The sequence below is a fragment of the Pseudophryne corroboree genome, chromosome 1 (genome assembly GCF_028390025.1).
Source record: "Pseudophryne corroboree isolate aPseCor3 chromosome 1, aPseCor3.hap2, whole genome shotgun sequence".
NCBI lineage: Eukaryota > Metazoa > Chordata > Amphibia > Anura > Myobatrachidae > Pseudophryne > Pseudophryne corroboree.
Genome location: NC_086444.1, coordinates 1,150,160,613 through 1,150,179,451, shown reverse-complemented (window position 1 = coordinate 1,150,179,451; position 18,839 = coordinate 1,150,160,613). Strand labels below are relative to the sequence as shown.

The 18,839-nt window shown below is 46.2% G+C and overlaps 1 protein-coding gene across 4 annotated transcripts in view; it reads left to right on the top strand.

Moving 5' to 3' along the window:
* The window catches only part of CFAP99 (cilia and flagella associated protein 99), a 220,011-nt gene that overhangs the window by 109,068 nt on the left and 92,104 nt on the right, over positions 1-18,839 (top strand). For 3 of the 4 annotated variants that reach the window (XM_063924646.1, XM_063924654.1, XM_063924637.1), the window contains one exon: positions 14,123-14,267. In XM_063924646.1, coding sequence (XP_063780716.1) covers positions 14,123-14,267 — 145 coding nt within the window. Of the gene's footprint in view, positions 1-14,122; positions 14,268-15,602; positions 15,640-18,839 lie in introns of those variants that run through there. The other variant, XM_063924662.1, reaches the window with a different exon arrangement.

Sequence of the window (18,839 nt, the reverse complement as noted above, 5' to 3'; positions counted from 1 at the left end):
GTTTGATACCCTGGCTGAGGAGGACCTTGTGTTTGCTCATTCGGTGCTGCAGAGTCATCCGCACTCTCCCGCCCGTTTGGGAGCTTTGGTATAATCCCCGTGGTCCTTACGGAGTCCCCAGCATCCACTAGGACGTTAGAGAAAATAAGATTTTACTTACCGGTAAATCTATTTCTCGTAGTCCGTAGTGGATGCTAGTCCCAAGTGCAGACTTCTTCTGCAATACTTGTATATAGTTATTGCTTAAATAAGGGTTATGTTGTGGTTGCATCAGGGTTGATCTGATGCTCCGTTGTTGTTCATACTGTTAACTTTGTAAGTTTATCACAAGTTATACGGTGTGACTGGTATAAGTCTTGCCCTGGATTCCAAAATCCTTTCCTTGTGCTGTCAGCTCTTCCGGGCACAGTTTCTCTAACTGAGGTCTGGAGGAGGGACATAGAGGGAGGAGCCAGAGCACACCAGTATCCAAATTCTTTCTTAAAGTGCCCTGTCTCCTGCGGAGCCCGTCTATTCCCCATGGTCCTTACGGAGTCCCCAGCATTCACTACGGACTACGAGAAATAGATTTACCGGTAAGTAAAATCTTATTATATACTATATATACTATATATATATATATATATATATATATACTGGTGGTCACTATCTAGATGGATAGTATACTTGACGACACAGAGGTAGGTAGAGCAGTGGCCTTCCGTACCGTACTGCTATATATACTGGTGGTCACTGTCAGCAAACTGCAAAACTAAAATGCACCACAGGTATAGAATCTAGATGGATAGTATACTTGACGACACAGAGGTAGGTAGAGCAGTGGCCTTCCGTACCGTACTGCTATATATAATGGTGGTCACTGTCAGCAAACTGCAAATCTAAAATGCACCACAGGTATAGAATCTAGATGGATAGTATACTTGACAACACAGAGGTAGGTAGAGCAGTGGCCTTCCGTACCGTACTGCTATATATATATATACTGGTGGTCACTGTCAGCAAACTGCGGAGCCCGTCTATTCCCCATGGTCCTTACGGAGTCCCCAGCATCCACTACGGACTACGAGAAATAGATTTACCGGTAAGTAAAATCTTATTATATACTATATATACTATATATATATATATATATATATACATATACTGGTGGTCACTATCTAGATGGATAGTATACTTGACGACACAGAGGTAGGTAGAGCAGTGGCTTTCCGTACCGTACTGCTATATATACTGGTGGTCACTGTCAGCAAATCTCTGCACTGTACTCCTCCTATATAATACTGCTGGTCCCCAGTCCCCACAATAAAGCAGTGTGAGCACAGATATATTCAGCACACTGAGCACAGATATGGAGCGTTTTTCAGGCAGAGAACGGATAAAATTGGTGGTCACTGATCAGCAAAACTCTGCACTGTACTCCTCCTATATAATACAGCTGCTCCCCAGTCCCCACAATTAAGCAGTGTGAGCACAGATATATGCAGCACACTGAGCACAGATATGGAGTGTTTTTCAGGCAGACAACGTATACTGGTGGTCACTGATCAGCAAAACTCTGCACTGTACTCCTCCTATATAATACAGCTGTCCCCAGTCGCTACAATTAAGCAATAAGCGCAAATATTTGCATCAACATTAATAAACGGAGAGGACGCCAGCCATGTCCTCTCCCTAACATTTCCAATGCACGAGTGAAAATGGCGGCGACGCGCGGCACCTTATATAGAATCCGAATCTCGCGAGAATCCGACAGCGGGATGATGACGTTCGGGCGCGCTCGGGTTAACCGAGCCATACGGGAGAATCCGAGTATGCCTCGGACCCGTGTAAAATGGATGAAGTTCGGGGGGGTTCGGTTTCCGAGGAACCGAACCCGCTCATCACTAGTGTAGTTAGGGATGGGGTTCTTATGGGGATCTAGGTATGCCTAGGTTGGGGTTGGGTTATACAGGGTGGGGGGTTCTTGGGAAATTTGCTTTGGGTGTCTTTATTTTATTTTGTGTATTTGTTTGGTTTGTAGGTTAGGGCATATGGGGTAGGGCGGAATGTAAAGCTTTTTGTTTTGATATTCTGATGGATGTGAGTTTTTTATTTTTTCATTTATGGTATGTCACCTATGCCCCATTATAAATCTGGTTCTCTCATGTGTACACCCGAATGGTGGCGATTAAGTTATCAGTGTTTGATGTGGGGTATTCTGTATGTCATTGTTTTTAATATATCCTGCTTTTTTTCCATTTCTCTTGTCCGATGGCTTGGTGGCTGATCTTTATTTTGTCATTTATACACTGTTTATTCCTCATGTTTGCCTTACCATTCATATGCCTCTTTAATGTCTGGGTGTATCTTTTTAAATTTACAATAACACAATTTAAAAAAAAAAGAAGAAAACAGTGACTTAAGCTGTGACTTACGCAGCTAGACAATAGTGTGTACCCAGCATAATAGTTTGCGGCATTGGCATGTGCATACACACTTACTGATGCTGCGAGGGATGGTGGTGGGGGTAAAGGGGGCGGGGCGGCATCTGGGAGGCAGGGGCCATGCCCCATTCCCAGATTGACCTGCATGTACGGATGACAGGGGATGTCGTTGATGATCTGCGGGATCACGCATCGTCGACTATATAGTGTTCACACACGCGACTATATGGATGATGTTGTTCCGAAATGTTGGAATCGGACATATCGTTCAGAATATCGTCTAGTGTGTACCCAGCATTACAGTGCAAGACAGTGTACACAAGAACATGGTATATAAACATTTCTGCATTAGCAGACTGTCACGATCCTGACTGTATTTCTCATATTCTGGGGCTTACCTCAGAATATCCTGTGGCTTGCATCTGTTCAGCTCACCAGGAAGACTGCAAGTCTGTATTTGCTTACCTTGATTAGCCACCTGAGTAGAAATTCCTCTGAGTGATCAGTGATCAGCTGTGTGCAGCATTTTGATTCTTCACTGTGTTCATTCTGAAGTTTAGGCCTAAAAGTCAGCATCCTCTGTTCATTTGTAGAAGTTCAGGCTTCAGTGTTTTTTTTTCGGCCTGCTAGGCCTCACTCCACATCAGAGCCTAACCTGGAGTACTGACATGACAGGGTCTGATCACCAGACCTTGAGCTATCCAATTCTGTGCCAGCCTGAGTCTCTCTGAATCACCTGACTCCGTTCACCAATCACCAAGGACCAGGAAGTATAAGTAAAGAGACTTGTGTTAGAAGCAGCCAGTTCCTTGTCTCACACAGCTCAGTGTGAGCTTAGTAGCGGAACTCCCTAAGAGGTAACACTATTACCTTAGTTCCTGTAAAACTCTGCTCTTTTGCTACCCAGTCTGGATTACAGTTGTGTTATCAGTTATATCCAGTATTCTTCAGTCTCGTCTTAAAGACACAGCCGCAGTATTCTTCAGTCTCGTCTTAAAAACACAGCTGCAGTATTCTTCAGTCTTGTCTTAAAGGCACAGCTGCAGTATTCTTCAGCCTCGCCTTAAAGGCACAGCTGCAGTATTCTTCAGCCTCGTCTTAAAGCCACAGCCACAGTCATTGTTCTACATACAGTTGCGTTTCCAGTTATATCCGGTACCAGCCCGTTTCTCAGTGCGGTTCTCAGTCTCACCGGTAACCAGCCCGATTCTCAGTCTTGCCTGTAGTCCAGTTCAATGTCTTCAGCTCTCCTCCCAGTTCTGCACAATTCTAGAGAACCTATTTCATAGTAACCTTGAGTACACAAACACCTACTCCTGTGACAGTATATCTAGTCCGTTCTCACCAATACATTCACCATCTTGCTATCAACACCAAGATCCTGGTGATCCAGTGGTCAGCATACGGCTCCCTCCCTCCGGTCAGGGATTGCTCCTTGAGCTCTTCATCTCACTGATTCCCACAGACCAGCCAATATACACACAGTCTTTCAGTTACCCGCACGGACATCACATACGCGCCGGGTTCACAAAAACCACAATCATGACACAGACGACACTAAAATAAGCATCAGAGTTGCCGAAACCAAGGGCTAGGTGCCATTGTAGTGAGTATGGAATAGATGGTAGTCTAAGTAAGAGAAGGAAAAGCACAAGAGGGGAGAGGGCCCTGCTTGTGAGAGCTTACATTCTAAAGTGGAAGGGCAGATGGGTGACACAGATGGGGTAGACAGTGAGCGTTAGGATGAGATTAGGCTGGGTTTGGTGAAGAAGTGGGTCTTGAGAGCCCGTTTGAAGTTTTGTAGAGAGGTGAAGAGTCTGATAGGGAGAGGTAGGGAATTTCAGAGAAGGGGAGCAACATGTGAGGAATATTGAAGGTAGGAGTGGGAGGAAATAATTGGTAGAAAAGGCGGCGTGCATTTGTGCAGCGAAAACGATGGCGGGAAGTGTAAAGGGAGATAAAGTCAGATATGTAAATGGCAGAGGAATGGGTGAGGGCTTTGTAGGCGAATGTGAGAAGCTTGAATTGATTATCCTTTATTTAATAAGAAGTAATATATTTTACAGTGTTGTATATTGAACATTTATAACAATACTTGAATTTACATTGACACAGAAGGAAAGAGAATCCTACAGAAGAGCTTACAATCTAAATTATTAATAATATTATTATTAATAATAATAATAATAATAATAATATTTTTTTCTGATTATTAATATTGCTGCTATTATTATTATTATTATTATTTCCAAACACGAGTCAGAAAATAAGTGGCCTCTAAGTGTAACTGGTACAGAACCACTAAACCACAAAATGCAATATTTTATGTATAGCGCAGAGAGGTCTTAGCATACAGTAGATGTATGAAGCCACAACACTTATTTCTTTCTGAATGATCCACTGTGTCCTATATGAAGAGTACATGTATCAGTGGGGCTGCCATCAGAGTTCATGGGGTCCAATACATATAGTAATGGCAGGGCCCCGTCCCCTTGATTCCCTCTCCTCTCAGAGATGTGTGTTGAGCTCTGGTACATGGAGCAAGCACATGCAAAGAAGCGTATTCAGAGTTTATCTCCTTTATCTTCCATGCCTGTCTTCTTCCAGTTCTCTTTGGTCTTTCCCTTGTGACAGCGGGAGTCCTAGTTTAGTCTTTGATTTCTATTTAGAAGGCTTTCTAGCACTGAATTCTCGCTGTAACATTATCACATAGTAGTACAGTCCTGGTTTTACAAAGCTCCATATGACTCCGGAACAGGCCTGAGCATCTGGATCACGGGGTCCTGACACCACATATGCTATAGGAGACCAAAATCTGCTGGGCTAAGGGCGTAATTCAGACTTGATCGCTGTGCTGCAAATTATACTGTCCTGCGATCAGATAGTCGCCGCCCAGGGGGAGTGAAAATTCACCCCGTGCAAGTGTGCGATTGCATGTGTACGTAGTGCAAAAATTCCCCTCAGTAATTGGACAGCTGCAAAACCGTTCGCATCACACTTATCATCGAATGTTTTTCCCAATCTGTGCAGTGTGTGCAGTCTGTGCGTAGCTCAATACTTACTCCTCCAGTGCGAAGAAATCAGGCTGATTGGGGCCGGAGTTGACGTCACACACCCTCTCTGAAAACGCTTGGGAACGCCTGCGTTTTTCCAGACACTCCCAAAAAACGTCTAGTTACCACCCACAAATGTCCTCTTCGTGTCATTCACCTTGCGAATGCCTGTGCAATCAAAATTTTTTGCACCATCCTTTTCCTGTTTGGCGATGCACCTGCGCATTGTGGTGCATACGCACGCGCAGTAGTTCGATAATCGCCCGCTAAAACGCACAGCAGCGATCAGGTCTGAATTGGGCCCTCAGTTACAGGACTTCTGCAGGACTGCTTCTCATTTGTAAGGCACTTTCTCTGTTGCTTGTGTGCAGTTAATGTTATACTGCAATGTAGTGATAGGATAAGTGTACATGGAACTGAAGGCTTTGGATTTAGGATGAAAGATCATGGGGTATATGCAATTGCGGGCGAATTGCGGCAATTTTTCGCCCGTTTTTTAATTCGACACAATTCGACCGTCGAATTCCGGCAGGTGGGTGCCGGAATTCGACATATTCAATAAAAAACGGATTCGACAGTCCCGCTGTCGAAAAACGGCCGATTTGACAGATTTTGATCCGATTTTTAAAAATGGTCAAAAAACGGTAAAAAACCCGAAAAAAAAATAGCATGGGGTCCCCCTCCTAAGCATAACCAGCCTCGGGCTCTTTGAGCCGGTCCTGGTTGCCAAAATACGGGGGAAAAAATGACAGGGGATCCCTTGTATTTTAACAACCAGCACCGGGCTTTGCGCCTGGTCCTGGTGCAAAAAATACGGGGGACAAAAAGAGTAGGGGTCCCCCGTATTTTTTGTACCAGCACCGGGCTCCACTAGCTGGACAGATAATGCCACAGCCGGGGGTCACTTTTATACAGCGCCCTGCGGCCGTGGCATTAAATATCCAACTAGTCACCCCTGGCCGGGGTACCCTGGAGGAGTGGGGACCCCTTCAATCAAGGGGTCGTCCCCCCAGCCACCCAAGGGCCAGGGGTGAAGCCCGAGGCTGTCCCCCCCATCCAAGGGCTGCGGATGGGGGGCAGATAGCCTTGAGTAAAATGTAAGAATATTGTTGTTTTTTGCAGAAGAACTACAAGTCCCAGCAAGCCTCCCCCGCAAGCTGGTACTTGGAGAACCACAAGTACCAGCATGCAGGGGGAAACGGGCCCGCTGGTACCTGTAGTTCTACTGCAAAAAAAAAATACCCAAATAAAAACAGGACACAGACACCGTGAAAATACAACTTTATTTCACACATGCCGACACATACATACTTACCTATGTTGACACGCCGACTCTGGCCTCGTCTCCAATGTCGACGTCCGGGGTAACTGAAAATAAAATTATACTCACCTGATCCAGTGTCCTGGTCTTTTATTATAATCCACGCACTTGGCAAAAAAACAAACCGCATTAACCCGAACCAGACGGACTGAAAGGGGTCCCATGTTTACACATGGGACCCCTTTCCCCGAATGCAGAGACCCCCCGTGACTCCTGTCACAGAAAGGTCCTTTCAGCCAATCAGGAAGTGCCACTTCGTGGCACTCTCCTGATTGGCTTTGCGCGTCTGAGCTGGCAGACAGCGCATCGCACAGCTCCCTCCATTAGTTTCAATGGTGGGAACTTTGCGGTCAGCGGTGAGGTCACCCGCGGTCAGCGGCTGACCGCGGGTAACCCCACCGCTGACCGCAAAGTTCCCACCATTGAAACTAATGGAGGGAGCTGTGCGATGCGCTGTCTGCCAGCTCAGACGCGCAAAGCCAATCAGGAGAGTGCCACGAAGTGGCACTTCCTGATTGGCTGAAAGGACCTTTCTGTGACAGGAGTCACGGGGGGTCTCTGCATTCGGGGAAAGGGGTCCCATGTGTAAACATGGGACCCCTTTCAGTCCGTCTGGTTCGGGTTAATGCGGTTTGTTTTTTTGCCAAGTGCGTGGATTATAATAAAAGACCAGGACACTGGATCAGGTGAGTATAATTTTATTTTCAGTTACCCCGGACGTCGACATTGGAGACGAGGCCAGAGTCGGCGTGTCAACATAGGTAAGTATGTATGTGTCGGCATGTGTGAAATAAAGTTGTATTTTCACGGTGTCTGTGTCCTGTTTTTATTTGGGTATTTTTTTTTTGCAGTAGAACTACAGGTACCAGCGGGCCCGTTTCCCCCTGCATGCTTGTACTTGTGGTTCTCCAAGTACCAGCTTGCGGGGGGAGGCTTGCTGGGACTTGTAGTTCTTCTGCAAAAAACAATATTCTTACATTTTACTCAAGGCTATCAGCCCCCCATCCGCAGCTCTTGGATGGGGGGGACAGCCTCGGGCTTCTCCAGGGTACCCCGGCCAGGGGTGACTAGTTGGATATTTAATGCCACGGCCACAGGGCGCTGTATAAAAGTGACCCCCGGCTGTGGCATTATCTGTCCAGCTAGTGGAGTCCGGTGCTGGTACAAAAAATACTGGGGACCCCTACTCTTTTTGTCCCCCATATTTTTTGCACCAGGACCAGGCGCAGAGCCCGATGCTGGTTGTTAAAATACGGGGGATCCCCTGTCATTTTTTTCCCGTATTTTGGCAACCAGGAACGGCTCAAAGAGCCCGAGGCTGGTTATGCTTAGGAGGGGGGACCCCACGCATTTTTTTTTCTGAATGTTACCCCATTACATTAAAAAAAATATATATATATATTTTTAAAAATATATAAATAATACTTGTGCCTCCTAAATAGACAAACCAAGTACCTAATCCCTTCTAATATAAATAGATATGCTATTACCAATAAAAAAACACACAAAAAAAACATGTTTTTAAATTTTTTTATTAGATTCCGCCAGCAAAGTGTGGCGGATTGAAAATGACGAATTTACTGTCTAAAAGCACTGTTGTCGAATTTACAATCTTCAATTGAATATACTTTTGTCGAATTGCCGCATTTGTACCATTGCAGAAATGTCGAATTTGACAAATGTCGAATTTCAAAAAGTCGAATTTGGAATGGCCGTTTTTTTGGCGAAAAGTACTGTATTGCATTGTCGAATTTTTTTTTTGGGGCGAAAATGTCCCGTTTTTCGACATTTTCGGGAATTCGACCGCAATTGCATATACCCCCATGTCTTTAAAAGTGATGACACACTGGGCCAGATGCATCATCGCTTGGAAAGTGATAAAATGGATAGTGGAAAAGCACCAGCCAATCAGCTCCTAACTGCCATTTTTAAAACCCAGGGTGTGACATGGCAGTTAGGAGCTGATTGGCTGGCACTTTTTCACTCTCCATTTTATCACTTTCCAAGCGATGATGCATCTAGCCCACTGAGTGCATCAGGTTCCTTTGTTGGTATGTGCAGAGTTGTAAGAATGTTCTTGCTGAAATCAGCAACTAGTGCACATGCCGGGACACACATGTACATCAGAGCATTTAACGCACTGAGGGCCTAATTCAGTAAGCATTGCAAATTCTGCTAATTTGCAATCCTTTGAATCACATGCTGGGGGCCGCCCATCGCAGAGCAAGGCTGCCCAGCATGCTGACCGGAGCCTCCCCCCCTCCAACAAGCAGACATTGCAAACTCATCGCAATTTCTGCTTGTTAGCAGAAACTGAAGATGCCTCCTGCCGGTGCAGCTTAGCTGCGCCTGCAGGCGCCCCGCCGCCATGTTCTCGATCGCGGCGGCTGCGTGTGATGTCATGCAGCGGCTGCGATCACACCCCCGACATGCCCCTGTTCGTGCCACACCGCCCCCATTTGGCACCCCCATATCGCTCCATCTCCGCCCTGGAGACGGAGCGTTGCCTCCCCGCCCCACGACCGCCTCTGCCTGATTGACAGGCAGAGGTAATTGCATTTTGTGCGGGCGCATGTGCAGGCGCATGTGCAGGATGGGTGCTGCGCATGCGCCCGCAGGGCGAACACAATAATTCCAATTGGATCGCAATTTGCGATCCAACCTGATTTAGCCCGTGAATGACCAATCTGTGTGTGTGTGGCCAGATTAAGACTTGTCCGCACCGCACGTGTGTTATTTAAAGACAAGCACCTGTCTCTCTTTCCCTCACAGCGTTCTGGTCTCTGTGCACAATGCATCCTACCACCAGAGCAGAAGGAATAGTCTAATTGCTCCTGAGAGAGATATAAATCATGTTACGGCAGTTGTTGTATATCTGCCAGCGGTGGAGTGACATTCATAATGACTCATTTAATTGTGCACTTGAAGCCTGCGCGCTAGTCTCACTTCCAGAGAGTTTCAGAGATGGAGATCTGGTATTATAATGTCAAATATATATAATTTAGAGTCATAAATCTGTCACCTGCAAATCCAGAATTATAATTGAAATCCTGACTAACATCTGTATCATCCCCTGTCTCAGGAACACTAAATATTTCTTTGTATAATAGCAGATGTTTAATCCATGTTATCAGTACTTTGTCAGGTATTGTGTAGGATCTGATGTGCGTTAGCTGATTACAATGCGCTGCTACTTCTCAATCACGCTGTATTTATGGGGAATGTCAGGCCTGCAGTAAGAGTGTACAATGGCAGGGGGGGGGGGGGGGGGGGGGCTGGGGGCGCTGGATTTAAGGGGGCATCGAGACGGTCGGAGACAGAAAGCGGGAAACCTGTAATGAGTCAGAAGTATGCCGCGGTGGGGGTAGGATTCAGAGGGTATTGTGACTGTGACTGGGCTCCGTGCCTGCGCTGGACTAATCAGCAGGGTTCCGGTATGAATGGTCGACAATGTTAAGGTCGACACTCATTAGGTCGACCACTGTTGGTCGACATTGACATGGTCAACATGGACAAATAGTCGACGCATGAAATGGTCGACACATGTAAGGTCGACACATGAAAAGGTTGACATTAGTTTTTTGACTTTTTTTGGTGTCGTTTTCTGCGTAAAGTGACGGGGAACCCCAATTAGTGCACGGCATCCCCTCGCATGGCTCGCTCGCTTGCCATGCTTCGGGCAAGGTGCCACGCTCCGCTACCGCTGCGCTCGGCACAGGTTACCATTCCCAATCGTAGTCCACGTGGATCGTAAAGTATGAAAAAGTTCCAAAAAAGAAAAAAAATGTGAAAAACTCATGTCGACCTTTTCATGTGTCGGCCATTTGTCCATGTCAGCCATGTCAATGTCGACCATTAGTGGTTGACCTAATGAGTGTCGACCTTAACAATGTCGACCATCTGAACGGATACCAATCAGCAGGGCGAAGGCATGGAAGGATGGGATCACCCGGCACAATAAAGTTAAAGGGACACAATTGCGCAGGTGTAATCCTCTATGGTGCATGTGTTACCCTGAGTATATGCACGAAGGTGCTATTGCATGTGGGACTGATGGGCAGGTGCAAGTGTTGGTTGTGCACCCATGGTGGAGTGTCTAAAACCAGCGGTGCAGGGGCACAGAGATTGGGCGTCTCAGGGCTTGCACATTCTGGCACATGCTAGTACATAAGGGGAAGGCTGAAGCTAGCATTCACTTATTATCACATTCACAACTCCGGCTAGAGCAGACGCAGCACCAGCTGGGTGGCAGACAGGTATTTATATTCAAAGCATGAAGAACGACTTTCCAAGAATATCTGATACAAAGGTATTTGCTTATTTGAAAAACAAAACTATCTATATCTAAATCTATCTATCTATCTATCTATCTATCTATCTATCTATCTATCTATCTATCTAGCTAGCTATCTATCTACATAAAGTGTGTCAATATGAAGATAAATGGTGATAGTGAGCCATGGATTCTGTGTGGGGTTGAAGGGATTCACCCAAACAGGGAAGAAAAAGGAGGTGCTACAACACCTAAAGGCTGCCCTGTGTATACAGCCCAGGTGGGACTGTGGCAGCCGAAGAACCCAGGAGGCCAGTGGGTGCCAGGAAGCCTGTGTCCAAATCTGCAGGAGGCAGAAAATATCATAAAACTCTGTGACTGATCATATGAAATTGCAGAAGCCAGACCAGGCCAGCAATACCTGTGAGAGACAGGACTGTACAGACTTTGAGATTATGGGAGTCATTCAGATTTGATCGCTGCTGTGTGTTTTCACGCAGTGGGCGATCAGGTCCGAACTGCGTACGCACCGCACTGTGCCGGCGCGTCTCACAGCTGCAACAGGGATCGCCGGTCAGCAACGGGATTGTGCAAAGGATCCATTCGCACGGGCGTTCGCAAGGAGATTAACAGGAAGAGGGCGTTTGTGGGTGGCAACTGACCATTTTCAGGGAGTGTCCAGAAAAACGCAAGCTAGTCCAAGCATTTTCAGGGAGGGTGTCTGACGTCAAATTCGGTCCCGATCAGCCGGATGTGATCGCAGTGGATGAGTAAGTCCTGAGCTGCGCAGAGACTGCACAAAATCAGTTTGTGCAGCTCTGCTACACATGCGATCGCACACTTGCACAGCTAAAATACACTCCCCCTGTAGGCGGTGACTATCTGATCGCAGGACAACAAAAATCGCTGCCCAGCGATCAGATCTGAATTACCCCCTTAGTGATGAAGACTAGCTGCCCATTGTAGAGAGAGGCCAATAAGTGTCTATATCTACCTATCTGTCTGTGTATCTATCTATCTATCTATCTATCTATCTATCTATCTATCTATCTATCTATCTATCTATCTATCTACACACATATACAGTATAAAATGCAGTCCAGTATAATCACCAGAGACCTGCACTCAAGCACTTTGAAAAAATATCCAAAAATGTAAAAAAGTACATATCACTGACGGTATCTGGATGATGGTTCGACAGTAATAAGGTGACAGTCAATAGGTAAACCACTATTGGACAGCATGGACAAAAGATCGACCTTGTCAAAAGGTCGGCATGGTAATGGACGACACAGTAAAAGGTCGACATGAGTTTAAAAAAAAAAAATCATGTTCAAGTTTTTTATACTTTTCCATGCATGTGGACTATGTTGGGAATAGTAACCTGTGCCGAGCGCAGTGATAGCGGGGTGAGTGAAGGAAGCCACGGAAGGGGACGCAGTGCACTGATTGGGGTTCCCGGTCATTTGTCAGAGTAAAAATTGCATCAATGTAAGACTGTGTGGTTACAAATAAAGTGACACAATATCAGTACGTAAAAGGTGACTTAAGTAGATAACTGTTGCGATAATATAATAAATATCACTTTCTGAGGATGGCAACATAAGAAACTAGCAGACATATATAAATCTAAATAGTCTGGGATTTTATAGATTGACAGCAGAGCATTCTCCACGGATTCTCCCTAAATCTTATAATGGATATGCTTTATGTCAGTATGTAAACTTGATATTCCTCCAAACTTAAATATTAATTATATGGTACTTGGTGGATAATTGTAGCAGCATATACCAGTCCTTTAAAGTTATAAGGGGATATAATCCGAAACTAATGGGCCGATGACAGCGGTGAAAGCACTGATCTTACCAAGTGTAGCGCCACTGATGCAAATCGAGCTGGGTGCGTTAAACCATCACAGTTCCCTCCGGACAAGCAGCTCTGTCTGAGCGTCCTCGGATGGTGTTATACCTGGCCGCCTTTTTAATCAGTCGGAGAGGAGCCGTACAATGCCGGATTGGATTACTGCTCTCTGGAAGTCAGCTGAAACGCGCCGTGCTCGTATGCTTGTCCTCTCAGAAGATCAAGCCGCACGCTGTATTTTCAAGTGACCGCACTGTCCGCTCTGCGGAAGGTAATGTGGAAGTGTCCAACGCTGTTTTTATCCACGGCTGGGATCAGGTTTGGTAATGCCGCACACTATATGGCAGGGCTTGACAAATTTCTCTAAAATCTAGGAGCTAGGATGAAAGTGTAGGAGCCAGATCACCCCCTCCCCCCTAAAACCAAAAAACAACCAACTGATCACACCCCGCCACCGTCGCTGCCACATTACTGAGCAACTCCCCCCACTCACCTCCAGACAAACCAACCTCCACAGCCACACAACCAAGGGGACAACCCCTGGCATACCAGACCTCCGCATCCACACAGCTAATCCCCACAGGCAACCAACCCTCATGGCCACACAAATAAAGGGGTACCTCCAGGCAAACAAAACTGCACAGCCTACCCCCAGGGCAAACAATCCCTCCTACCCTGTGGCCACATCACTGCCCCTCCGAATCTCTGGCCAGGTATAGACCCTAATATTGGAGATCACTGTGCAGCTAGAGTTTGGAGACAGCAGACAGAGCAGGATGGGACAGGCAGGCACAGCAGTCAGTGCAGGCTGGGACAGACACTCATGTGCAAGAAATGGTCGCCACAATACAGGCACGCCTCCAAAAATCGCTGTTTGGGCTGAAGAAGATCTGCTTCCTCCCTCCAAAATCTGGTAGCCAGGCAGCAAAATCTAGGGGCCATGGCTACCTGGCCCCTGGGATTTGTCAAGCCCTGCTATATGACAAGATCACCGTGATGACGGAGAGAGTCCTGCTTGTTCCCAGGTGTATACAAGATTCTGGTAGTGGAGTTCTAACGCGTTTCATCACTAACACGTGACTTTCTCAAAGGTTCAATAATATCAGAAACTCAATATACAGTATGCTATTGTTCATACACATTTCATAGGTATTTATTTCTCAAAACTTATGTTCTTTTCATTTTCCTCTAGACACTTAATGATGCAGAAGAACAGTTAGTTCTTGACGTCCTCTCTGGATGTGTTGAATATAAAGATGTCTTGAACATCGTTGTCCATGCTTTCTATGCTCGGGACGGGAAGCATTCTTTGTTGTCAGAGCACCACTTGTATGTTGGTAGGTATCATAGGTTTTACAAATGTTACAGTGTTGGAAGTCAGACAACCTTGGACAGATACATTAAAAAAACGTTTCAGCATCTAGGCTTTTGATATGGTAGTTTCAAAACACAGCCTATAGCAGAGGTTCCCACACGTGGTCCTCAAGGCATTCTAATGGTCCGGGTTTAAAGCCACAGGTAACTTAAACCTGGACCGTTATGGTGCCTTGAGGACCACCTTTGGGAACATCTGACTTCTAGGTTTATGTGTTTAGCACAGCAGCAAATTCATATGAATAACAGTAGCAGCAGCTGCAATATACCAGACACAAAGGAAGAGAAGCGGCCCAACAGCTAGACATTGAGAGCCATATCTATTTCTGTATGTTGGTAACATAGAATAAAGAGAACTGGTATATGTGACGTAAGAAAGAAAAATGTTATTTAACATTTTTTCTTTTGTTTTTTTATTATTATTATTATTTATTATTGGATAATATCTATAAAAGTTATTAGCCGATCATCAGTGGCGTAACAAGGGTGGGGCAAGGAGGTCACACTTGCCAGGACACTGGGCTTAAGTCAAATGCGGTGGCAAAGCGGCTATTGTACGCACATCGGTTGATGTTTTCTTACTGCACATGCACCTGAGCTGCAGTGCGCCGGTGAGCGGGTGAATTGCAATGGCGTCGCAACGAGGGATGCGTAGCAAAGTGAGTGGCAGACAGCATTTGGGAGTGGTAATAGGGAGTGGTTGGTTAATCGCAGGCGTGTCAGATGGTGTTTTCGGGGCATGCATAAATGAGCGGTTGTGGTCTTACTTGCCACCGGAGAGCCCCCTGCGTCCCAGGAGAGCAGCTCAGCCTGTGCGTCTTCAGTGGCACTCAGACTCTGCTTGACAATCCAATTTGCAACGATGGTAGCGATGTTTCTGCATTCATACGCCATCGGATGGAACTGATGAGATAGCAGAAAGCGTCTGTATGCTCAGGTTAGCTTCTGCCCATATTATCATATAGTCGCAGATAACAACAGCAATCACAAGAACAACCACATCTGAATTAGCCCCACTGGGCGGCTGGGTAAGTATTTGGATCAGATGCATCCCTTCTATCTGAGGCAGACTGGGCCCCGCCCACTGTCTCTGAGCCCCTCCCACTACTGTGTGGGGACAGGGCGGAAATCATCTGCAATATCCCACGGTCACCGCAGCTGCTCTCACTGTAGTCCTTGACTCCTCTTCTACATCGAGCCCTCCAGGACTTAAGATTAGGGATGGACATCGGAAACCGATGATTAGCAAGTATCGATGTAACCATCTGATCTAAATAGTTTCCCCATCTAATTTTTGGGTTTTCGGATGTAGCATGCTGGTGCAGTGGCTGACAGGTGTGTATGCAGCTGTGGACACCTGGAAGTGAATAATAACAATAATAACAATAATATTAATAATACTAATATCAGAAGCTGCTGAGTGCTGTCCAAAGCAATGGCGACATATTGCATGAGGAGGGGAGGCAGTTAACACATATAAACATATATGTAATGTTGTATGTATTATGGGGGTAATTCCAAGTTGATCGCAGCAGGAAATTTTTTAGCAGTTGGGCAAAACCATGTGCACTGCAGGGGGGGGGGGCAGATATAACATGTGCAGAGAGAGTTAGATTTGGGTGGGGTGTGTTCAATCTGCAATCTAAATTGCAGTTAAAAATAAAGCAGCCAGTATTTACCCTGCACAGAAATAAAATAACCCCCCCAAATCTAACTATTTCTGCACATGTTATATCTGCCTCCCCAGCAGTGCACATGGTTTTGCCCAACTGCTAAAAAAAAATTCCTGCTGCGATCAACTTGGAATTACCCCCTTTGTTAGCAGTTGGGCAAAACCATGGGGGTCATTCCGAGTTGTTCGCTCGCAAGCTGCTTTTAGCAGCTTTGCACACGCTAAGCCGCCGCCTACTGGGAGTGAATCTTAGCTTATCAAAATTGCGAACGAAAGATTTGCAATATTGCGAAAAGACTTCTCTGTGCAGTTTCTGAGTAGCTCGAGACTTACTCTGCCAGTGCGATCAGTTCAGTGCTTGTCGTTCCTGGTTTGACGTCACAAACACACCCAGCGTTCGCCCAGACACTCCTCCGTTTCTCCAGCCACTCCCGCGTTTTTCCCAGAAACGGTAACGTTTTTTCACACACTCCCATAAAACGGCCAGTTTCCGCCCAGAAACACCCACTTCCTGTCAATCACACTCCGATCTCCAGAACGAAGAAAACACCTCGTAATGCCGTGAGTAAAATACCTAACTGCATAGCAAATTTACTTGGCGCAGTCGCACTGCGGACATTGCGCATGCGCATTAGCGACTAATCGCTCCGTTGCGAAAAAAAATAATAACGAGCGAACAACTCGGAATGACCCCCCATGTGCACTGCAGGGGGGGGGCAGATATAACATGTGCAGAGAGAGTTAGATTTGGGTGTGGTGTGTTCAATCTGCAATCTAAATTGCAGTTAAAAATAAAGCAGCCAGTATTTACCCTGCACAGAAATAAAATAACCCACCCAAATCTAACTCTCTCTGGACATGTTATATCTGCACCCCCCTGCAGTGCACATGGTTTTGCCCAACTGCTAACAAAGTTCCTGCTGCGATCAACTCAGAATTACCCCCTATATGTGCTGGCTGCCTTACCCCAGGGATCAGCAGCGCCACTGTGTTTCACTGAGCCGCCGCTGCTCCCGGGACACAGCACTCAGTTTGTCTTTCCTGTATAAGCGCGGCTCCGATTGGCTATATGTGTTAACTGGCCTCCTCCATGCAATGTGTGGTCTGCGCTGCAGCCCACGGGCAGCAGCCAACACTGGTCTACAGTAATGTAGTAGGGCCTGATTCAGTATACACAGCAGCTGCATCATTGGACACAGTGGCTGTGCAATAATATGCTCATGACGCAGCTTCTGCGTCAGAAGGTGCAGACACTGTCCTCGGCACTCCCAGGAAATGGGAGCGATGAGCTACCCAGCACCACCCCCTCCACGCCCCCAAGTGACCGCAGCCTATCAGAATGCGGCTTAGGGTACACTGCATGCTATGGCGCAGGTCCCATTCTGCACATACCCAGTCCTCCTGTCTGAATTAGGCCCTGAGTTGGGAATAAAGTAAGAGAGGGTAAGTAACTTTGCACCTGGACAAACCATGCTGCAATGCAAGAAGAGCACATGCATACATATTTTGCATGCAGGGTAAATACTGGCTGCTTTTGCATGTAGCCGACAAATACTTGTCAGCTTGACTATTACACTGCAATTTAGATTTCAGGTTGGACACGCCCCACCCAAATCTAACTCTCTGCACATTTTACATCTGCCCCACCTGCAGTGCAGCATGGTTGTTCCCAGGTGCACAGTTACTTGCTTTCCTTACTTTATTCCCTACTCAGAATGAGGCCCATAGTCTGAGTTCAGGGATGGGGTGGGCATGTATATTCCACCTGTGTAGAGTGGGATCCGGTCTGAAGATCGACAGTGTCTAGGTCGACAATGTTTAGGTCGACCACTATAGGTCGACAGTCACTAGGTCGACATGGATGGAAGGTCGACAGGGTTTCTAGGTCAACATGTGCTAGGTCTAAAGATCGACATGAGTTTTTCAAATTTTTTTTCTTTTTTTGAATTTTTTCATACTTAACGATCCACGTGGACTACGATTGGAACGGTAAAGTGTGCCGAGTGAAGCGGTAGTGGAGCGAAGGCATCATGCCCAAAGCATGGCGAGCGAAGCGAGCGATGCGAGGGGACGCGGTGCACTAATTTGGGATCCCGGTCACTCTACGAAGAAAACGACACAAAAAAATAAATAAATCCTCATGTCGACCTTTAGACCTGTCGACCTAGCACATGTCGACCTAGAAACCCTGTCGACCTTCCATCCATGTCGACCTAGTGACTGTCGACCTATAGTGGTCGACCTAAACATTGTCGACCTAGACACTGTCGATTTGATGAACCACACCCGTGTTGAGCACCTAAAAGTGATGTTGCTGCTTATCTTGTCTAACCAGACGCCTTAGGGTGGGCATTAAGGTCCCACTGGATGCAGTAGTAGGGGCTCTTCCTAAGAAGTGTAGCAGGTTACCATGGGGTGAGACCAGCCCGCACAGAAGCTTAGACAGCCATTAGAGACATACATCTAATAGAGTAACAATGCATAATATGAGTGCACTGTCTGGAACCTGACATTAGAGGAACGAGTGGGATCCTCAGGCAGTGGGGCCCACTGCAAATATCCCCTGTACCCCTGTGGGCCAGTCCAGCCTTGGACACCTTAGGGAGATGTATCAGACCTCCTAAAGACTGGAGAAGTGGACCAGTAGAAATGTCCATAACAACCAATCAGATTCTACCTATCATTTTATAGAATGTACTTGATAACTGCCACCTGAAAGCTGATTGGCTGATATGGACAACTTCTCCACTTCTAAAATGTTTTGAAGCTTTTCCCCTATGTCTATTGTTTTCAGTTTATTTTATGGTTATTGTAACCATTGTGTTGTTACAGATGAAATAAAATTGCTATTTTCTTTTCTATT